Source organism: Octodon degus, unplaced genomic scaffold (genome assembly GCF_000260255.1).
Source record: "Octodon degus isolate 3935 unplaced genomic scaffold, OctDeg1.0 scaffold00018, whole genome shotgun sequence".
Lineage (NCBI taxonomy): Eukaryota > Metazoa > Chordata > Mammalia > Rodentia > Octodontidae > Octodon > Octodon degus.
In genome coordinates this window covers 16,828,978-16,852,427 of record NW_004524594.1, presented here as the reverse complement: position 1 = coordinate 16,852,427, position 23,450 = coordinate 16,828,978, and the positions used below count along the sequence as shown (strand labels likewise).

The 23,450-nt window shown below is 51.7% G+C and overlaps 1 protein-coding gene across 3 annotated transcripts in view; it reads right to left on the bottom strand.

Annotated features, from left to right (window-relative positions):
- Kcnq1 (potassium voltage-gated channel subfamily Q member 1) overlaps nucleotides 1-10,330 on the bottom strand; it is a 339,994-nt gene extending 329,664 nt beyond the window's left edge. For all 3 annotated transcript variants that reach the window (XM_004627089.2, XM_023710529.1, XM_023710528.1), the window contains exon 1: nucleotides 9,851-10,330. In XM_004627089.2, the coding sequence (XP_004627146.1) occupies nucleotides 9,851-10,239 (389 nt within the window). In that variant the 5' untranslated portion in view covers nucleotides 10,240-10,330. The remainder of the gene's footprint in view (nucleotides 1-9,850) is intronic.
- Nucleotides 10,331-23,450: the final 13,120 nt, after the last annotated feature.

The window sequence follows — 23,450 nt, the reverse complement described above, 5'->3', positions numbered from 1 at the left end:
AACCAACCAACCAACCCAGACTGGGCTCCACCTTGCAATCCTCCTGCCTCAGCCTCCTATAGTGCTAGGATGACAGGCATGAACCCGTAAAATTTTGAAAACGTATCACCAACAGATTGGCTTTGTGAGAAACACACATGGGAACCCTACACTAGAGACAAAAGGCCAACTGCTATCACGAATACATGCAAAAGTTCGAAAGTTACTAGTACAGAAGAGACACAATGGAGGAAAAACTTTATTATCAGGGGCCAAGGAGATGGCTCAGTGGAATAAGCGCTTCCCTGGCAAGTGCAAGGGCCTGAGTTCAATCCCCAGTTCTGCAAAAAAAAAAAAAAAAAGTTTATCATCACCAAACCAGAGATAAACAACTAGAAGGAGCAAAGGATTTACAAAACAAGTAGGGGAAAAACCAACAAAATGACATGAATATGTCTTTGCTTATTAATCACCTTTAGTTGAAATAGATTGAATTGTTCAATTTAAAAATATAGATAGGATTTAAAGAAAATGTATTTTTAAAAAGATTCAATGAGCCCAGTATGAGGCGCACGTCTGTAAACCCAGCACTTGGGAGGCCAATGCAGGGGGATTGTTGTGAGTTTGAGACCAGCCTGGGGTACAAAGTTAGCTCACGGCCAGCCTGAACTGCAATAGTGAGACCCCGGCTCAAAAAGAAAAGAAAAAAGACGACTCAATGATAAACTGCCTGTAGTAAACTCACTTCACCAGCATAGACAAACATATTCTGAAGGTGAAGGGTTGGAAAAAATATATTCTATCATAAATGGAAAGCAAAAATAAGCAGGCGCTTACTCACACGTGGTAGAGTAGACTTTGAATCTAAAACTTATAAAGAGACCCAGAGGTCACTACGTAATGATAAAGAGATCGATTGAAGAAGAAATAATAATGTTAACGATATCAGTATCTAATGCCAGAGTGCCCAACTATATAAAGCAAAAGTTATTCGAGCTAACAGATGCAGTACTCTAACACAGTGACGGCGGGAGACTTCAACTCCCCACTTGCATCAACAGACAGAACGTCAAAGGAAAAAAAAAATCAACAAAGATACATTGGAGTTAAATTCTACTATGGACCAAACAAACCTAACAGGCATCTCGAGAACATTTCATCCAGCAGCTACAGAATACACATTCTTATCAGTATATGGAATATTCTTTAGAATAGGACATAGGTTAGGGCCACAAGTCTCAAAAAATCTAAAACAAAAATAAATGGAAACCTGAGAATGTATCTTTTCTGACAATCATGGTAGAAAACTTGAAATCAATAAGAGGAACTTAGGCTGGGGAGATAGCTCAGCATCTAAGGTCCTGCCTGGCAAGTGCAAGGACCCAGGTTTGATCACTGGTACTCATGCCATGCAGGCCCCAGAGCCCTGGGCGCACCATACTGGCCTTGAAACTGGACGTGGTGGTATACACCTGTAAGTCCAGTGCTGAGGAGGCTGAGACAGGAGGATCACTATAAGTCTGAACTGCGTAGTGACACCCTGTATCCACTAACAGCCACTAAATAAACAAACAAACAAATAAAATAAGAGGAACTTTAGAAATTGAAAAACATTAAAATAAAGGAATTGTAGAACATAAAAAGAAAAATTATAAAATTACATGGAAATTAAATAACACACATAAGATCTACAAGTAGAAAAGGTCAAAGAATTCCTCTTTGCAGGTGCATTATTTTATATGTAGAAAAATTGAGAGACTTGACCCAAAAAAAACTGTTAGAATTGATAATCAAATTTAATGAAATTACAGAATTAAGATACAAAAATCAGTAGCCTTTTAATATGTCCTTAATAAACTTTTGAGAAAGGAAGAAAGCATTCCCATTCATGATAGCTACAAAAATTTAAATACCAAAGAGTCAACTTAACCAAAGAGGTGAATAATCTCTACAATGAAAACTATAAACTGGGAAGAAATTGAAGAGGACTCAAAAATAGAAAGGCATGCTATGTTCATGGGTTAGACAAATTAATACTGTTAAAATGTCTACTGCCCAAAGCCATCTGAAGACTCAATAAAATTCCTATCAAAATCTCAGTGACCTTGTTCACGGAACTAAAAATCTCATGGAATTATAAAAGACACTAAATAACCAAAGCAACCTTGAGTAAAAGAAAAAACAAAGCTGGAGACCTTTTCTACTTGTAGGTCTTATGTGTGTTATTTAATTTCCATATAATTTTATAATTTTTCTTTTTATGTTTCACAATTCCTTTATTTTAATGTTTTTCAATTTCTAAAGTTCCTCTTATTTGTTTATTTAGTAGATATTAGTGTATCTGAGAGCCAAACATACTAAAGAGCTCTAGTAACCAAAACAGCCTGGAAGAGGCATAAAAACAGACCTACAAACCAACAGAACAATATTGAAAACCCAGAAATACATTCCTGTATTTATAGCCAACTGATTTTTTACAAAGGCCACACAAACAGTTATTGGAGAAAGAAAACTCATGAAATAATGGCACTGGGAAAACTAGATGCCCATATGCAGAAGAAATTAGGTCCTTATTACACCATATGCCAAAAACAACTCAAAATCAATCAGCAACTTAAAGGTGGGACATGAAACTATAAAATGACTAGAAGAATACATAGGGAATAAGCTCCGAGACATTTGTCTGGGTAAGATTTTTAGGCAAAAATGGAAAAATTACTATCAAACTAAAAAGGTCTAGACTGCAAAAGAGACAACAGAGTGAAAAAATGAGAGAATAGTTGCAAAGTATTCACCTGACAAGAGATTAATTTCTAGGATACAAAATGAACTCAGCAGCAAAAATACAATTAATCATTGTATTTTTTGAAATGAGTGAAAGACCTGAATAAACATTTTTTGAAACAGGATATACAAAGATCCAACAAACATATGCAAAAAAAACCGGCTCAGTATCAATAAGTAAGGATATACAAATCAAAAATCACAATATGATATCATCTTACCTCAGACTACTTGCTGTCCAAAAAAGGCAAAAACTGACATGCTGGAAAGGGGAACTCTCATACACCATTGGTAAGAATATAATGACCATTGTAGAAAATGGTAATGAAATTCCTAAAAGAGAGAGAGAGAATGAGACAGAGAGACAGACAGAGAGACAGACAGACAGACAGAGAGACAGACAGAGAGACAGACAGACAGAGACACAGACAGAGACAGAGACACAGAGACACAGAGACACAGAGACACAGAGACACAGAGACAGAGACAGAGACAGAGACAGAGACAGAGACAGAACTACCGTCCAACCCTGCAACCCAACTTCTGGGTGTTTATTCAAAGGAACTGAAATCAGAGTATGGAAGAACCATCTGGACTTGCTGTTTCTCGTAGCACAGTTTGCAATAGCCAAGACATGGAATCAACTGAGTACCTACTGCCGGATGAGCAGATAAAGAAAATGCGATATACTGTATATGGACCAATGGAATATTATATTATTCCACCATGGAAAGACAGAAATCCTTTCATTTGCGGCAACATGGATGGAACTGGAGAGCATGCTGTTCAGTGAAATAAAACAGGAACAGAAAGACAAGTACTGCATGTTCTCTCACACATAGGGAAGCTAAAAAATGGATCCCAAAGAACTAGAGGGCAGTGGTTACAGGCCTGGGAAGGCTGTGGGGAAGGGGAGGGGAGGGGATGGTTAATGCTATCAGCGCAGTTAGACAGAGAGTAACTTGTAATGTCCTTCAGCTCTGTAGACCAACCATGGTTGATAACTATCCCCAAATGGCTAGTGGAGAGGACTTTGAGTGTTCCCAACACAAAGCAATGTTCCCAGAATTCTGAGGTGATGGACATGCCAACTACCCTGATCTGGTCAGTATATGCTGTACATGTCACACCGTACCCCATACATCTGCATAGCTATTGGGTCAATTAAAAATTTTATAAATACATGTATATTGTAACTCTTCAGAGGAATGCAGCCAGACCTGCATTGTCCTTGTCCCTACTGAAGACTACGCTTCCGCAGAGGGGCCCAGCTAGCACACCAGGATTCACCGCCTTCAGGATCCTTTGGTATGCACCACTCTGATGGGGTCTGCTAAGCCCCCATACCTTGAATCAAAGCTGGGATGGGGTGGGGCGGTCTGGAATTGGGTAGTCTCTAGGTCCTCCTGTGTATCTGCCCCTCTGCCAGCCAGGCAGTCTCTATGGCAGAAGCCCCTCGACCCCATAGCTCCTGCCCACTGCCTTCTCAGGCTTAGGAATGTTGCTGGATAAAAATATCCTCAGGCAGATGTCATCAAGCCCGCCTGTCTGTGGGGCTGGAGCTGCTGGGCAGCCTGCCTGAGGGCCACGGTCCAGGTTACAGAGGTAGGGGAAAGAGGGAAAGTAGGGAGAAGGGGAGGACAAGCCACTTCGAGACAGATCCAGGTAGCACTGCCCACTGGGTAGACATTCAATTGTCCGGGAGCACTGGGGGGGCATACAGCACCAAGCATGATGAACTGCCAGGGCAGGCTGGAAGGCTTCCGGCTGGAAGTAGCCCCCACACAAGCCTCAGCTGTGACTCTGGGCAATGAGGGTTCAGGACGAGGAAACAGCCAGATCAAAGCCTCCTGAAGGCTGGTTCCCCACTCCCAGGCAGGAACTGAGGGCCAGCTGCGCCAGCTGCAACCGTACAGAGGTGCCTGGGCTGAGCTCCACACACCATCCTTGAGAGGCAGCTGTCTCCTGCCCAGGAGCCTTCTCCCCTCTCCTTCCAAGATAAACAGAGGCCTCCACACCTCATATGGCCAGACCACTCAGGGTCAACATTAGGATCCCCACCAAGGCAGAATATAGAGGCGGCCTGGAGGCCCAGGCTGTTAGAATAGAATATGGGAAAGTTGTCTGTCCTAGCTTCAGACAGGCAGCCTCCCGTGTATTTAGCTATGGGGCCAGGGATACAGCTCAACGGCATAAGTACCAGCCTGGCAAGCTCAAGGTCCTGAGTTTGATCCCTAGTACTGCAAAAAGAAAAGAAAAGAAAAGAAAAGAAAAGAAAAGAAAAGAAAAGAAAAGAAAAGAAAAGAAAAGAAAAGAAAAGAAAAGTTGTGTGGCCTTAAGCAGGTAACCTACCCTCTCTGAACTTCAGAGTTCTCAAAGAATGCCCAGCAAATGATTCCCCTGGGCCAAACAGTGGATCATGCTCACGCCTCTGGCCCTACTACATCCCTGCCACTCCTCACCAAGGCCCCGTGCAGGACCAGAGATCCCTGCTCCAGCCAGCACCCATACAGGGCCCAGAGAAAGGGGCTGGCACAAGACAAACTGTCTGCAGTGGCCTCATCTTCTCACATGCCTGGATGCACATAGAAGCTCGAGTCTTTTTGTGTCACTGTGATCACCAGCTGACAGCACAATGGCCACTGCCACTACTCCCCACTGTCCCAGCAACCATGTTCACCCTGCCATCAGAGACTAAGATGGCTCATGCTCAGCACAGCCAGGAGGAAGAGGTGGCAGACACAGCTGGCTCCACTGGGTGCCAAGTGCTGAGCACTGAGGTGGGGGTGGGTGGATGACACCATGCCCATTCTGTTTGGTGCCAAGTCCAGCATGGCCACACCCCCTATGCCTTCCCCCCGGTGTCCCAGGCCTTCCCTTCTGCAGCCAAGTCCACAAGTCAGAGCAGAAGAGGTAATGGTGGTGCCATTCCTTTCTCGTTCTCCTCATGAGAAGCAGGAGCTGGGCATCAGCAAATGCAAGCTTCCAGAAGCACCTCTTTGGCCTTGGCCCGGGGCTGGCCACCCACAACTTACCTTGGGTCTGCACCTCTCCTGTCTCTGGGGCCTGCCACACCTTCTTAGAAACCTAGTCCCCAACTTTCAGCAGCCTGTTGCTGAACAATTTCTCTTTCCAGCCCAGCATTTTGATGGCAGGTGGGGGCTTGAGTCACAGGAAATCGCCTAGGAGCCAATAGCTGGCTCAGAATGGCAGGGCTGGAAAGGGCAATGTGGCCAAGCTGGGTCCATTTCCCAGGGGAGGGGAAAGGGGGGAAGACAGACATAGGGAGGCCCTGCCCAGGGCCACGTCAGAAGCAGGCTGAGCAGGTGCACATGACACCAGAGCTGCTCATCTGCACCCTGGGTGTGCTGAGGGTCTCAAGCCTGCAATCCTGGCACCCAGGAGTGGTGAAGGAGGCAAAAGCTGGAAAGCCATTACCTGCCGGCCAGTCCACCCTGGGAACGCTGGCCCAGGGACTCGAGTGCATTGTTGAGAAGTGCTGATCACACTGGCAGTAGATGAAGCCCAGAAGAGAAAACCCAGGTTTGCAGGGGAGGATTCCAGGCTAAGCTAGGGATATCTGCCACCAGGGAAGACCTGGCCCCACTGTCACCCCAGCACAGGGGTTGGCAGCACTCTTGCCTGGCTTCAGCTGCTCTTGCCACTACCATTTAGCCTGACACAACCCAGGCCAGCCTGCCAGGACACAGGGCCCTGTTGTCCCTGAGTGCAGGCCTCTGTATAGTCTGGGAAGACCCTTCTGCTGGGGCTCTGAGTTTTGCTACCACCTGGACCAAATATCAGCCCTTGCACAAAGGATGCCTGTGGCCACCCAAACAATGCTAGGCCATAGTGAGGTGCTCAGCCTGTGGCAGCAGCATCCCCAGTGTCTATGGGGCTGGGTCTGAAGTGGGCAGAAGGATCTCAGGACAGCCAGGGGATGAGACCGCAGCACAAGGATCCAGAGGAGGAGGCTCAGGGAGAAGGCCCAAAGGGAAAGCTCAGGTTTAGTGGAACCCAAGTCTAGAAAAGGGCAGAAGGAGAAAGACCTCACCACCAGATCTCCCCTTCCTGCAGGCCCAGCCTTGTGCTCTCCATCCTCCTGTTTGGCTCCACTCTCAGTTCTACAGGACAACTGTCAGGTGGCTGCTCAGAACTCAAATGCCAGTGCCTGGGACAGGATGGGTATTTGACAGCCATAGTCAGAGAGATATAGCCTCTGCCTTCAGAAAGGTGGCCTGACCAGCCAAGGCACCTGCCAGACCCAGCTGTAAGCTCCATCAGTGGTTAACACACAGCAAGGTGCCCACAAAAGCCATTGCAAAGTTCTTGAGAGTGTGAGAAAGCCAGGGCTATAGGAGGCAGGGACAGAAGTGCTGAGTCAGCCAGGTTTGGGGGCCAGGGCTGGGGCAGAGGGCAATCTCTAGGGCAGTCTCTGGGCCCTTCCTCAGATCCCTCTTCTCAGCCACAACCAGGATCTCCAAACATCTTGGCATTCAGAGTAGATGTTGGCTGGACCACTGCATGTGACCCGTCAGGAAGGTGGCTAGGAGTCTGGAGTTCAGCAAGTGCTGTCCTGGTCCCCTGTGCCTTCAGTTAGGGGTAAGGGTGTCAGGAAACCCAAGAAGTCAAGGTCGGTGCCCAGGAACTGCATCCTGCCCCCTGACCCTGACTGGCCCCGGAAGGCCAGAGCAACACAGGAAGGACACTCTTCTTAGGGCAGAGTAGGGGTTCCCCGAGGAGGGGGACAGGATGTCCGGGCCTACTTCCCCACCAGTACATGGGAAGGCGTGTCTTCAGCCTGCAGGATGCTGGATCCCACCTCAAGCTCCAGCATACCAGGGCTGCAAAGCCCAGTTCACAATACATCTTGCCAAGGACAGAGCTTGCTCTCTGCCACCATCTCATCAGTCACTTCTTAGAGCAATACCAGAGTGGCACCAACCAGCTCACTTCACAAGGCTGCTGCCAGGCTCCAGCCGCTGGGCACTACTAATTCTAGGTCAGGCTTGAGTGGCCCATTCCAAGGCCCTTACCACCTCCTGGAGCTTTGGGGTGAGCAGGTCACTTCCCAGGCCTCAGGCAGGCCACATGCTGCCTGGGTAGACCCAGCTGGGGACTACCTGTGGTCACACCCTTCATGGGCTACAGGTGGTGATGGGGAGGGACTCATGACCACTTCAAGGCCAATCACACCTCCCACAGTCTCAGGGGTCATGTGCTGGATAAGACTGGCTAGCCACTACACAGACACCTCCCAGAAGCATCCCTCACCCACATCCCTTCCCATCAAAGAACCATTGGGCCACATTCCCCAGAAGCTGCCCACCCCTGCCAGCTCCCAGAGAGGCTGGGCACAGGGGGCTCTGCTGAGCAAATTTCCTAGGGCCTAACAATCCAAACCCGGAAGAAAGCGCAATGTAAGCAGAGACTTCCTCTGGAGTACAGCAAGCCTCTTCCTCCACCCAGGCAGCAGCTGGAGCTCAGAGGATGCTCACTAGCCAGCCTGCATCCTGGGGCAGATGTCTGATGGCACCTCACCTTGGGAGGTGGGGCTCCTGGGCAGAGCTAATAGGGCAGGGTCTTCCCCAGCATCTGATAGAGTTTGGGGTCCAGCAGGTGAGTGCTAGAAGACAGGTATCCCACAGTCACAGCAGCACCCCCAAGCCAGGATCTGCTGGATGTTTACACAACAGCATCAGATTCTGGTGGGGTCACTGTGCATGAAAATTTCATAACCTCAACTCAATCCACTACTGCTGCAGCCAGAGGCAGAGTCTGAGATAGCTCAGCGGACTAAAGCGCCTGCTTAGGCAGGTGCAGGGACCAGGGTTGGATCCCCAGCATGCAGTACCAGCCCCAGCCCTGCAGCACACTGAGTCAGCAATTGAGACTGGTTGTGGTGGCACATGCCTGTAACCCCAGCACTTGGGAGACTGAAAACAGGAGGATCACAAGTCCAATCAGTATAGTGAGACCCTGTAGACTCTGTACTAAAAATACATTAAAACAAACAAACAAACAAAAAAGCAGTCTCTCTGTGGGGACAGCATGGCCTGACACTTGCCCTTCCTGCCATGGAAGCCCAGCGCCTCTGCAAGGTGGGCAGCTACACAGGCCCACCTGCCTGAGCACAGGTCTTGCTGCCTTCCTTGGCACCCTGGAGGCAGCAACATGTAGAAGTAAACAGGGCCCTGGATGCCTTGCCAGCCCTACTGGTAGAGATGGGTGCACCCAAGCAGTGGGAAGCCACCCCACGCAGCCCCACAGCACGGGAAAGTTGGAGCAGACTCACAGGCCAGAGGTTGGCACAGTACCAAGCAGGCACAGCTGGGCAGCCAGGAAGCAGGGCCACAGGGTGGCGGGAAAGGCAGCAAGGAGGGCAGCCTGACCCTTTCTAGAGGCAACTTCCTGTACCCCGTCCTTGAGGAATCAAGTACCCAGCCAGCTCAGGCACGCCTTCGGGAATGGGAACCACCTGGTGGCAGAGCAGACCCGGCAGTGCATGCTGCCTGTTTCTGGAACACAGCTGCCTTTGATGGACACCTGAAGCTACTCCCATTCTCTGCAGGGCCCAGGTTTTCACTATCTGGGGTTAACATAGGCTAAGGAACTCCTGATACCCTGCTGACCCCTTGGGGAACACAAACACACCTGTCACCTTGCCCTAGGACAGATCAGTGTCCTGAACAGGTCCCCATACTATCCCTACCTCGGTGACCCTCCCTCCACTCCTGGGGCTCCTACCACGGCACCTAAGGGCAAGCTCCACCAATTCTCTTCTTTTCCTAGGAGGATTAGATTAACACCGGGACTGCCCTCTAGGGAAGAGTGGGGCCAACTTCTGGGAAGGGGCAACCCGTCCCTAGCCGTTTCCCCCAACCCCACCCCCGCCTACCCTTCCCCATAGGCCTGGGCAGGACCTGTGGACAATTGTGTTCCCCAGCCACCGCAGCGTCCTTGAACTTTAAGCGAGAAGCGCCAGTCTGGTTGCTAGTGCCCCATGAAACCCTCCTTGCCTCCGGTCGCAGCCGCAGCAGGTGGCCCAGGAACGGTGCCCTCGCCCCTGCCTCGCGGCGATACTCACACGGCGAAGTGATAGACGAAGCACTTCCAGCCCGTGGGGCGCTCGAGGAAGTTGTAGACGCGGCCTTGGATGTGGGTGCGCACGAGAAGCGGCCGGCGCGCGCTGTAGATGGAGACGCGCGGGTCAAGGCTCACCGGCGGCCGCGGGCCGAGGTCCAGCCCGGCAGGGGGCGCAACGGGGGACGCTGGGGGCGCGGGGGACCCGGGGCTTGGGGCGCCTGGAGGCGCGACGGGTGCATAGAGCGTGCCGCCCGCTGGGCCACCCTCAGCCAGCTCCAGCGAGAAGGGGCACTTCTTGGCCAGGCCGGCGCTGCCCCGCCGGGTGCCCAGCAGGCGGCCCCAGGCTCCGCGCTTCCTCTCGGTCCTAGGTGGGGAGGAGGCCGCGGCCATAGCCTGGCAGGGGCAGACACTAGGGTGGCGGCACCCCGAACTGCGGCAAAGGCGGGCGCCGGTGCACAGTGCAGGCTGCCCCAGCTGCCAGCCCAGCGGGCGGGGCCGGGGGCGGGACTGGAGGGGGCGGGGACCTCTAGCCGGTCCCAAGGGATGGCAGGCTCCGCCCCGATCATGCGCCCCGCCCCCGGCCGCCCCGAGAGCACTGGGCGCCGCGGTCCGCACCCACCCGCTGGCTTAGCTCGGGTCTCAGGCGAGGCTCCACTCTCGCCCCCGCCCACCAGCTTGGCTTTTTGGGCTGTTCCTCATCTTTCCTCCGTGCCCACCTGCTCTGCCTTGTTTGCGTGCTTGTGCTAGCCCCCATTCCTTACGTCCACCTGTTGTGCTTGACTCCTGGGTCCCCAGCCAAGTTGTAGAGGAAAACTCTGGGCTGGCAGGTGCCATTACCAGTAACTGTGCGGTCAGAGCAGGATAGGACACGGGCACCAATTTTTCCATCGTGTGAGCCCCTTTAGGGACAGTAAGAGGCAAGAGAGAAGAGGGACGCCCTCTGGCATTTGCAGAACAGACTGGCACCAGGAGAAGACTATGCGGGATGCTGAGCGCTGGGTGCCCAGAAATGCACGCTGCCAGAAGAGAACGAATTTGTTGCTTCCAACTAGCCCAGGTTCAGTGGCCTTAGGAGGAGAGAAAGGATTGCCCGGGGCTGGTCCCACACAGCCTACTATGAGCCTGCAGGGTTGCTGGACATGTTGAGCAGAGCCTCCTGGAAAGGTCAAGGGAGAATTGTTCCCACCCACCTAGGGATGTGAGAGTCTATACTTCATTCTCCCTGCTCTAGGCGGGGGCCTACCTGTCCTCTGAGGTTTCCCCAGGTGGGAGGGAAGGTATAGGCGTGAGTAATGGGGTCTGAAGGTTTGGGCTGCTCTCTCACACTATCTCAAGCTGCACTGGTGTTTGAGACAAACAAAGTCTCACCTACATGACATTCACCCCACTCCTCCACAGCTGGGAGGGAAGAGCAAGTCACAGCTAAGCTCAGTGAGGGTCTGGTGGGGCTGGTTACTCATGAGCTGATTGCAGGTCTTTACTGAGCATGCGGGGCCAACTCTTGTAATAGGTCCCCACCAGGAAGTCTGGGATGCGGAGCAGAGTTCGGCTTTCTGGTCCTGGGCTCTGGACTCTCATATGTAGCTGGTGCTGCTCCCAGCAAAGCACAGAATGTATTTGCTGAAAAAAGTAGCCCCAGCCGGGGGCGGGGGTGGGGGGATGGCGAGCCTTTCAGTTTCAGTGATACTGTCTGCTGAGCATGTGTGCCATACGTTGACCACCAGTGGACTAGAGAGGCTCAGGACCAGGCTAGGAACATTCCTGGAGCCACAAAACTTAAATACAACATAGCCAAACCAGAGATGAGACACACTGCTACTACATGACACATAACAGGCATTTGGTAAGCACTTTCTGAGGACTGCGTGCAGGAGTGACCAGTGGCTATACAGCCAGGTCAGCAAGAAGATGATGAGCTTTGGATAAGTAAGCAGCGTTAGGGCAATCGGGCAGCCATGCTGAACGCAAGAGGAAGGCTGGACCAGGGCCGCTTCTCCCACTGTGCACTACAGTAAATTTCTAAATTGGTCTGGGTTTCAGTGAAAAGGTTGAAATGAAATCATGATCAGATTCTGTAGAAGAGGGCCAGCCAAATAGCTCAGTGGATTAAAGAGCCTGCAAGCGGGCACAGGGACCGGGAGTTTGATCCCCGGGCCTGCTGTGCCAGCCCCATCCCCAGGGCATACTGAGATATCAATTGAGACCAGGCATGGTGGCACGCATCTATAATCCTAGCTCTTGGGAGGCTGTAAACAGGTGCATCACTATGAGTCTGATCTAGTAGTGAGACCCTGAACACCCTGTAGACTCTTCTTTAAAATACAAAAAAAAAAAAAAAAACCCAAAAAATAATTCTATAGAAGAGATGAAAGCCAGGTGTAGTGTCATAAACCTATAATCCCAACACACAAGAGGCTTGGGGAGGAGAATTGCTGTGAGTTCAAGAACAGCCTAGCCCAGATGAAATTGAACTATGTAGTGAGACCTTTTCTTTAAAAAAAAAAAATAGATAAATAAAAATGAGTTCCTTGACAACTTGTGTGTAGGGAAAAGGTTTACAACGTCTTTTGAAACAAAGAATCAATAGATAAAAGAGCAGCAAAAAAAGGGGGGGCAGAGAGATAGCTCAGTAGAATAAACGCTTGCCTGGCAAGCTCAAGGTCCTGAGTTCAATCCCCGGTACCACAAAAAAGAGAGAGAGAGAGAGAGAGAGAGAGAGAGAGAGAGAGAGAGAGAGAAGAAAAAAGAATATGGCACTCATTAAAAAAGAAAGAAAGAAAGAAAAGAACAAGAAAAGGAAAGAAAACCACCAATGGCAAAGATAAGAGGCAAACTGGGAAAATATTTGCAATTTTTATCACAGGCATAGGATTAGTATCACTGATATATAAAGAGCATCTAAAACTGAGAAGAAGAAAATAGGCTTCTGAGAAAGAGGGCAAAAGATGTGAAAAGTGTACAGGAAGAGAAGTTTGTGGCCTTTGCACTTATGAAAAAATTGCTCAACCTCACTCACAAGAAAAATGCAAATTACACGTACACCCTGATACCATGCTTGCCTATCTGATTGGCAAAAGTTCAGATGTGTGCGGGCACAGTCTGCAGGGGAGGCCACAGCAGCAGGTGCTCTCCTTGTCATCCATGGGAAGGGAATTCTGGCGGCATTCACAAGTAAAGTACATGTACTCTAACCTGGAAATCCCACTGCGAGGAACTAATCCAAAGATAAACTAAAAATTAATATACTCATAAGGTTATGTATTGCAATGCTACTTAAATTAACAGAAGACCAAAAGCCACCACAGCATACTTCAGCTGATTGAGTTATGCTGCGGACCCCCAGCATGGAGCGCATGATTAATGGGGCCACTAATACTCAAAGGACAAAAGGAACCCAAAGAATCACACTCTTACCAATATTGGTACATTTGCCCGTTGGACTCCACGGAGGATGGGTCCCAAGACACCCCATCAATACCAAAATCCTCAGGATGATGTTCAAGTCTCTTCAACAAAATGGTGTAGTATTTGCATAGAACCTATATTCATCTTCCCGTATCTCTAGATTATTTATAATACCTAATATAATGTAAATACCAGACAAATAATTCTGATATTGTATTGCTTAGGGTATAATGACAAGGAAAGGTCTATACATGTTGAGTCTGTACAGATGTAATTTGTTTTTCAAATATTTTCCATCTGGGGTTGGTTGAATTTGTGGCTGCAGAGCCCACAGATACTGAGTATTGGTTGTATGACTGTTATGATGTTAAGTTTCTTAAGGACCAAGATATTCATGCAAGAGAAAAAAAGATCCAGATACAAAAATTAAAGAAATATAAACCAAGCCTTAAATCTGCATAGGAATAATAGCTATTTTGTATTAACTCATCAGCTATTTTGTATTAAAATTATTTCCTAGCTGTCCCCCGAAAGTTTTAGGAAGATCTGATCCACAGAATGACTTGAGCATCAAAAGGCATTAGAATTAAACATATCAAATATCTTTTAAAAACCTTTCCAAGGAGCCGGGGAGATGGCTCAGTAGAATAAATGCTTCCCTGGCAAGCGCAAGGGCCTGAGTTCAATCCCTGGTTCCACCAAAAAAAAAAAAAAAAACCCTTTTCCTCATAGAGACTGAAAATTCCTCCTCACCTTGGCCAGTGGCTAGTGGAAAGGCACTTTCCCTGTGCGAACTTCAGGGTAAAAAAGCCATGTTGTGGGGGGTGCCCTGTGAAGAATTTGTGGGCAGAACTACACAACAGGTGGCGATTGCTTCAGAATAACTGGCAGGGAGAGCGTAGGGAGGCAAGTGGCAATTAAAGGAAACTGCCTGGGAGCAGGGATTGCTGAAGCCCAATGGTGAAAACGTTCATATATTGTGCTCTTTGCTTTTGTGTATGTTTCCATAATAAAAAAAAAAAAAATGCTAATAGCAAGCCAAGCCCCGGGGAGGCTCCTGAAGGCCCCTCGGGCTGCCCTGGGGCCAGAGACAAGTGCAGGCTCTTGGAGAATCTGCCCCAATTGTGTAGCAGTCCGCTCTGGGGCCACTGAGGCAGATGGGAGGCAGTCTGGGGGCTGCTGTGAGCTCCCTACAGGCTCCAAGGAGCTGGGGAATCGGGGGGCATCCAGCAGGGCTGAAAGGTGGGAGCAGGGAGGAAAGTAGCTGGCCCGGTGCACAGGGGAGGTAAAGGGCTGGATAGGGCACGGCTGGTGAGGCAGATGCTGAGGGTAGGGTGTAAGGGCCAGCAGCTGGCGGAACAGGAAATGCAGGTGAGGTGCTCACTGGTGAGCAGCGGGACCTGGCGCAGCTAGTGGCTACTTGCAGTGAACGAGGGAATGAGGCATGTCCCATAGCCCCATCAGCCAAGAGGAGAGGGATGTCTGGTGGTCAGAAGCAGCTGACCTCAGGCCTTCAGAGTCTGAAGCTCTGGGCTGGGGCAGGACTGGGTCCTACCTTACAAGAAGCCACCTGCTCTCTAGGGGAGCCCTACCACCCACTGCAGTCACTCTGTGCAGCTGTCCCACCCTGCTGTCCTAATGCAGAGGCTGACAGCACCCTCCCTCTGCCCCTGAGGACTGCAGGCTATCTTGGGGCATGGAATATTCTGGAAACATGGGACCCACCCTCCCACACACCAACTTCGTCAGCATCCCTCAACTCACTAGGCTCATCCTGTGTTCCTCCAGAAGGGTCATAGACCAACAGTGCCAGGACTCCCATGTTATCACAGGGAAACTGAGGCTGATGGAGAGACAGGGAAGCTGCTGTGAGGTCACTGTCTGCTGGGTGTGGGTTCACTCAGAAAGTAGAGGGTGAGAGACTTTGGGTTGGTAGCTTGTCCCGGATCCTTCAAGGCCACAGTGGGTTCTTCTCCACCAGGGCCCTTGTCCTTCTTGGTGGTGCTACTGGCTTGGCTCCACCTGGCAGGGCTTGCCCTGTGAAGTTTCCTGTGGCCAATCACAGAGTCAGAACTGGCCCTGAACCAGGAGTGGACATGAAGTGGCAGTTGAGTGGGTCAGCTGAAGGGCTAGTGGGAAGGGCCAGGGTGACATGGCCAAAAGACTCAGGGATGAATAGAAAAAGAAAAGGTGGGGATTACTCAGCCAGCCACGGTATTTATTGGGTACCTATTGAATTTCTAGCCACACTTGATGCAGGAAGGGGGCAATGGGGTGGAAGGCAAGGTCCCCAGCCACGAAAGTGACCTTGTCTGTAAGACCGTCAGACAGGGGAGCAACCACACAAGAACCTCACATGCCATGCAGGTTGCTTTGACCCACCCCCCAATCACCCCCCTGTCCAGGGCCTCTGAAAGACTGCCGCCTCCCAAGATGGGAACTGACCAGCTCATTTCTGTGCATCCAGACACAGAGGAGAGGCAGTGACTGCTGGGTAGGTGATTAGACAGAGAACAAATGGTGGCTGGACAGACAGACGGACGGATGGATGGATGAGCAGATGGACAAATGGGTATACAGATAGGTAGGTAGATAGATGGATAGAAGGAAAATAGGTGGATGGATGTATGGATTGGGTGGATGGGTGGACAAACTGATGAGGCACAGGTAGATACATGGGATGGATGGGGGATGGGTAAGTGATGGTGCTGGCTGTGGCAAGTGTGTGTGGCTCGTGAATGTGTGGATGTATGGGTGGGTTGGTGAGTGTGTGATGGACCAGGATGTGAACCACTTTCTTCAGGTTTTTAAAAAATTATTATTATTATTATTATTATTATTATTACGGTACTGGGGATTGAACTCAGGACAATGAGCTTTCCAGGTAAGCACTAAACAAATTTTTATTTAGGAATTTCACATGATTTCTTTAATACTCATCAAGGTCACTTTAGTGAGGTCATCTTCATGATAGCCCTTTTTAAAATAATTGATGTTTAATCCACTCATCTGCCTTGCCACAATTCTTCTATCTCCACTTGAGTTATGGACAGTGACAAAGCCTTATCTTCTCAGTGAGGTCTTTGACCAGCTCTTTTTAAATTAACATACTCCAGGCCTGGCGTGGTGACTCACACCTATAATTCCAGCTATTGGGAGGCTGAGGCAGGAGGATCACCTCAAGTTCAAGGTTACCTAGTAAGTTCAAGGCTAGTCTGAACTAGATAGGAAGACCCTGTTTCACAAAAATAAATAAATAGGGGGCCAGGTAGATGGCGGAATAAGTGCTTCCATAGCAAACGCAAGGGCCTGAGTTCAATCCCTGGTTCTGCCAAAATCAATCAATCAATCAATCAATCAATCAATCAAACACACTCCCACCTCTTATTCTCACTAATACATTTTCCCCCATAGCCACTTAAGTCACTTATTTATTTCTGATTTCTTTCATTGTTATCTATGTCTCCCTGACACCTAACATGGAGCCTGGTACCCAGAATTTGCTCAGTAAATCTGTGTCATGTGGCTGAGTGTGCCCAAGGGGAGGCTGGGGAGGAGGGGGCGGAGGGCTGCCAGCTGCACACGGCTGCCCACCCTATAGGCGCCTCACTCTGCCTCGCCCCGGGCTGCCTGGGCTGTGCTCCCCCCACCTTGCTGTCCACACCCTGCAGCTGCAGCTGCCTCCTGGGCAGTCCTTGCTCCACAGACAGTGACAGCGGGTGCAGGGCAGTGTCTATACTGCACAATGTGTCCACACACAGACACACAAACACACACACAAGGCACACGCAGTGTGCAGCCACAGACACATATATACCACATGTACACAGCACATCCACACTGACCTACACTGCCCATACGTAGATGTGCACTGTGTGTCCACACTGACGTACACACGCGCGCACACACACACACTGTATTCCCACACAGTGTGTGCAAACACACTCAAAGTGCACCCGTGGCTGCGTATTTTCCATAAGTACACACAGTGTGTCCTCACCGACACACATGGACACGTGTGATGTGTCCACACTGATACACGCAGCACACACTTGTGCTCCACACTTGCCCGCGGGCTATCTGGGCCCCTGGATTTCCTAGGCCTATCCTCCCAAGCCCTGCAAGGTGCTCATTATCATTGTCTCCACTTCTAATGAGACCTGGGGCTGTACATGGCTGAAGGTCGGGCTCCAGACCAGTCTCCGGCCCTGTGCGCTCCTCGTGCAGAGTGGACGTGCCATACACCCGCATGTGTGGGGCCCCACTGCTCTGCCCTCTCAGGCTGGCCAGAGCCTACCCCTGCTGGCCCAGCTGGTTGGGCTGCCTGGTGTGCGGCATAAGGATCATTTATGTGTGGAGGGCCCTCCACAGGGAGGGAGGCAAGGGGTAGGGTTTCTTTTCTTTTTTTTCTTTTTGGCGGAACCGGGGATTGAACTCAGGCCCTTGCACTTGTCAGGCAAGCGCTTATTTTACTGAGCCATCTCCCCAGTCCCTACTGAGCCATCTCCCCAGCCCCAAGGGGTAGGGTTTCTTCCTGAGGCTTTAGAGTTCAGTACAACGTGGAAGGCTGAGTCTGGATGACCCATCAGTAAGGCAGGGGACAGACATGTGGCTCCAGTGGGCCACAGCTCTGGGCCACTGTGCTGGGTGCTTAGGACCTGCAAAGAGGCCTTGGACAGTAGCCTTGGACAACAGACAGCTTCCTACTCCCAACCCAGGTTCTGCAGGTGCAGAGAGCAGTACTGGTCAGGCAGTTGGGCCCTTCTGGGCCCTCCTCAGGGTGGATTCTCTCATTCAGATGAAGAGGAGAAAGACGGCAAGCTGTGAGTCTTTCTTCAGATTCAGTGAAACACAGACCCCAGAGTTACCAGGAGGGGCTGCTATTCCTGCAGGCTGAGACCACTTCAGCCCCTTCTTCCCAGCCCAGCCTGGGCCTGGCAGAGATGGCTCAGCTGCTGGGACTTGGGTTGGCATGTAAGCATGTGACCTTGGGCTCCCACAATAGGTGTGGGGCTGGACGGGTGGGTCCCTGCAGTCAGCCAAGGGCCCACATAAGAGGGGTGGGTAGCTGAGCTGGGCCCAGGGTCTGCCCTGGCCACAAAGAGACCAGGCAGCCGGGAGGCAGATCCCTGCCCTGGCACCTCGTGGGGGACACGGGCCCACACACGCACTAACTCGCTCCCTCGCTGAGTTGCACAAACACTTCGGAGCACTCGCTCTGTGCCCCCTGCAGCAGTGAGCATCCCGTGTCTAGCTGTCCGGTGCGGGGAGCAGAGGCCAAGAAGCCAATGAGGAAATAAAAGGTCATGTGCATGGCGAGGCTCACTGAGGGATAACACTGGGGGCATGCGAAGAAAGAATTTTATCATCAGAGTAATAGGTAGCCATAGATGGTTATAGGCAGGGAGAAGACCTGGTACTAGAATGCAAAAGTCTGAATATGTCACTCTTTTTGGTAGGCAGAAGACTGAGTTGCCATTTTCAGGGGCAGAGGAGCAGGACCACAATAGAAGTGCAGGAAAGGACTTTCCCCCAGCCCCACAGGCTCAGAGGCTCTAGGGGTCCCTTCACTGTCCTGACAGGAACCACAGCAGGCCCAGGCCCCAGGCTGATGTGTGGGAGGAGTGGGCTCAGGTGGTTTTCTGAGGCCCGATGAACCCAGTGCCCAGGGCAGGGGTGCCGCCCTTCTGCCCGAGGCCCACCGATGATGTCCCCTCAGAGGCCCCACTGAGGGTTTGTGAGTCCCTGTCTTGAGGCACAATGTGCTCTGGACCCCAAGCCAGACCCGTAATCACTGAAGGATCACAGACAGGCAGCCTTCTTCTCTCAGGATGTGGCTTGGCTCTGCCGGAGACACGCGGAGCCCAAACCATAGCAAGGCGGATACAGCCGGAGTAACCAGAGCCCGCCCTTGGTCACCTCGGCCTGCGATCCTCGGGCGCCCTCTGGTGGCCAGAGACGGTCCTGGACGCCGTCCCCACCTCTAGGGGAACTGGAATAGAAGGGAAGCCTTGGACAGGGAATCTTGGGGTTCCTGGAGGACTTCCTTTATGTCTCCAATCTTCCTAGAAAGGAGCTAGTAGGAGCCTCATTTTACCGACAGAAATGAAAACTTTCTAGTGGAAGAGCTGGAGGGTGAGCAGGACAGGAACTGGACCTGGGGCTGTAGAAGGCAGGACTACCCCCATCACACCATCCTGCTAGGATACAGGGACAATCCCCCCTGGGCTGCCTGATGGTGAGTGGATGTCACCCATGCCCACCCCCAGCTATGCACATTCACAAGCGGGAAACACACCCACCACAGGGTCAATGCTTGAGGCCCCCAGGCTACCCTCCTCCTTCCTATCCCCTGGCACATCTGGGCTCAGTCCCCTGAAGTGGGCCACGTGCCATAGTCAGCTCCTATGCCCACTGACCAGGGAAAGTGAGGCTCTTGACACCACAAGACTCAGCCCACACCCCCAGGCCACCCCAGACTTAGCCCATAAAGGGATAGCAGGGGTCCAGGTGGACTTGCAGCCACCCCATTTCTCAGAATGGGCGTGGCCTTGGGGCCTAGGGGCCAGTAGGTGGAGGAAGGTTGGTTCTTAGTGGCTGAGTGGCGCCCTGTGGGCGGGCGGGGAGGAGGAGGAGAAGTGAGGTGCTGGGCTTCAGGACAGCCAGCCTGAGCATAGACAGCTCCTTCCTCCTTGGCCAGCAGCTGCATCAGGGAGAAAGCAGGCAGGTAGGGCCTCCAGGCGGGGAGCAGGGGCAGGGAAGTGCCCACCTTCTACTGGGCAGGTAGAGAGTTGACCAGGACCGTGTGGCCCTGGCAACATTCTTGCCTCATTCCTCAGTCTCTGGCAGGGGACAGTCCCTCCTTCCTGGGCTGTGGAGGAGCAGACCCACCATGGGGGAAGAAAGGGACCACTAGGACTGGGGAGGGTATGGGTGAAGGGTGACTTCAAGCCTCAGACTCCAGGGACAGCGTCTTCCCAGGAGCTGGAAAGGAAGGAGGGACCAGAGGTGGGGTAAGGGGTACCTGGAGGAGGGAAGGTTGGGGTGCATAGTCACAACTGCATGCATGAGCACAGCCTGTCCAGGGAGACCAGGGACCTCACTAGGTGGCCAAAGGGCAGGACACAGACAGTGTCTGCTGCATGCTGGAACCTCTCTGGTCACTTCTTGTTAGCACCCATCTTCCCGCATCTCATGGGTGAGGCTCGGGGAGACTCAGGAACCTGCCAGAGGTGGGGGCACATACTGGGCTGGCCACCTGGCTCTGCCCCACCATGGGCTCATCTGCTGGGAGGAAGAATAGGGGAGGCGTGTTGGCTTCAACTGTCCCTGTGATGGCCTCTGAGAGTGCCTTCACTGCCCGGGGCCCAGGAGTCTGCCTTGGTTTTGCTCTCAGAAGTTTTAGGACAGGATTCTGGTCAGGGGCTTCCTAGGGCCCCAGCTGCCCCTTGCTCCCCACTCCTCTAGGAACTTACAGGGAAGAGACCTGGACACCTGCACATGCAAATCCCCCACTGGTTTGCATAACCTTCATCTTGGGGGGCCACATTTGCCTGGGGCTTGGCTTCTGCCCAGCTGCTCTTTGGCATCTGGCTGAGGAGTGGGATGTGGGTGCAGTGTTTGTCATGGTCCCAGGGAACGAGAAGCCACTCTGTTGGCACTGGGCCTCCCGATGGGGCTTCCACGGCAGCTTCCAAGGAGCCCAGTCAGTTCTCCAGGCCTCCAGCGAAGAAATTAGTGTCCTGGACTGTGAGAAGTGACTGTGTCAGGGTCGAGGACTTACGGCCCATCCCTACCCATGAGCTGCTCCTCCAGGGAATCTGAGAGGGGACCCCGCTGAGCCCCAGGCTGCTCAGAGCTCACTGGGGGCAAAGGGACCCAAAGGAGTCCCATAGGATCCTGTGAGAGAAGCTTCCCACTACCTTATCCCAGGCTGAGACTTGGGGGACAGGGAAGGACATCACTGTCATCTGTCCATCCCTGTCTCTCAGACTGAGGCTTCATACCCTAGATCAGGGGACACTTCCTGCCATAGGACACAGGGCACAAAATGAACCTTCCCCCAAGGCAAGAGGACAACCAAGAGTACAATAGTGCCTACCCAGTAATTCAGGCGGTAACCTTGTTTGGAACTACGGTCTTTGCAGGTGTGATTGAGGGAACACAGGGCCTTTGTCAAGTGAGCATTGTCCTAAGAGAACAGGAGAGGAGAGGGGAGGGGAAAGGAGGGGGAGGGGAGGATGGGAGGGAAATGGGAGGGGAGAAAGGAGGGGAGGGAAAGGGGAAGGGAGGGGGAGGGGAAGGGAGGAGGGAGGAAGGGAAGGGAGGGGGAGGGGAGGATGGGAGGGAAGGAGAAGAGGGGAAGGGAGGGGAGAGGGTGGGAGAGGGAAGGGAAGGGAGGAGGGGGGAGGGGAAGAGAGGAAGGGGGAGGGGAAGGGAGGAGAGGAGAGGACACAGAGACACAGCAGGAAGACCATATGACTACAGAGGCAGAGGTGGGTGTGATGTGCCCAGCCAAGGAAAGCCTGCAGTCTTGGAGCTGGAGGCGGCAGGACCTTGCCCTGGAGTTAGCAGTAGAGCAGCCCTGCCCCACCTTGACCAAGGACTTCTGCCTCAGCGCTGTGGAAAATCAGATGCATTAGCCCTTTGGTGTCCTGGTCTTTGTTAAGGCAACTGTGGACAAGAGTACAGTGGACCCTTGAGTTATGGTCACACAAGCATATGCACAATGTGGGTTATGGCCGGAATTTTAGTTTTAATTGACAACCAAAGTCTTGAGCTGTGACCCGAATGCCGGCGACTTGAACTTCCAGATGGTCTCAGATACAGATTTAACCCTTCAAGAGTTCTAGAAGGAATATTATAGCCTCCTTTCCTGTATGGGTTAATTGAGAAATCCTGGGCCAGTTTTTCTCTAAGGACATTGAGGTCTGCCTTATACAGGAGAGATTTGAAGGCTGTGTAGAGGAGCCTGAGCCTTCCGTTGACAACCTGAATTCCAATCAGCCCTTGGGAATGCATTAAGCCTGCAAGTTAAGGATTCACTGTACACGGCCCCCACCCTCCACTAGGCCTCCAAGCCACTTCTGCAGCTCAGAAAGGCCATAATCAATTCTGTCCCTCTGCAGCCCTGGGGGCTGAGGTACTCCTCTGGGAATAGGAAATGGGCAAGATTTTCTCCCTGCTAGACAGAACCCCAGGCAGCCCAGAGCCCAGCAGAGTGCCAACACAGAGCGTCAGGCTCAGAAGAAGATGCCAGGCCTGGCCCTGGGAAGGGTCTGCATGCCAAGTGTGGTGCCAAGCTGACCCATTTGGGTCACTGGCTACATCAGTGGCCTCTCGCTGGCCTCACATAGGACCACAAACTAGGCAGTTTAACAAATGGGAACTTCCTGTCACAATCCTGCAGGCCACAAGTCCTAAGTCAAGGGGCCAGGAGGGCTTCACTTCTTCTGGGGCTCCAGGCACTCCTGGACTTGTGACCACCTTGTCCCACCTCTGTCCTCACTCTGTATCTTTCCTGTGACTTCCCATCTTTCTGGGCATGTATCCATCTATATACACCGACACCTCTCTCCCTCCCTCCTTCCTCCTTCCTCTCTCTCTCTCTCTCTCTCTCTCTCTCTCTCTCTCTCTCCCTCTTTCTAGCTCTCTTCTCTCCCCCTCTCTCCTTTCTCTCCCTCTCTCTCTCTCTCTGTGTCTCTCTCTCCAGTATGGGACTGAACACAAGTCCTTCTCAGGGAAGTACATTCCCAGCTTTTATATTATTTTTAAATTTTAAGACGGGGTCTTGCCAAGTCACTAAATGTCCAACTCTGCCTCAGCCTCCCAGATTGCTGAGGTTATGAGTGTGTACCACCAAGCCAGGCTCTTCTTTGTTTATCTTAACCACATTTGCAAAGACCCTTTCCCCAAAACTGGTCACATTTGCTGATACCAAGGGTTAGGATTGGGGCAGAGTTTCCTGCTGGCCATACTCTTGTGGGAAACACAGCCACTGTGCTGGCTCCAGAGGCACAGGGGAAGGACTCAGCCTTCATCCCTGCCCCAGGGCACCATGGGAGGAATGGAACAAGTCCATGTTGCACCTCGAGGTTCCCCAGGCCCTCCGCCCCATGCACAGTGGGCCTTTTCTCTGAGTCACAGGTGTCATAAAGCCCATCTGTGGCAGGCACTCTCTAGGGCCCTGGGCAACC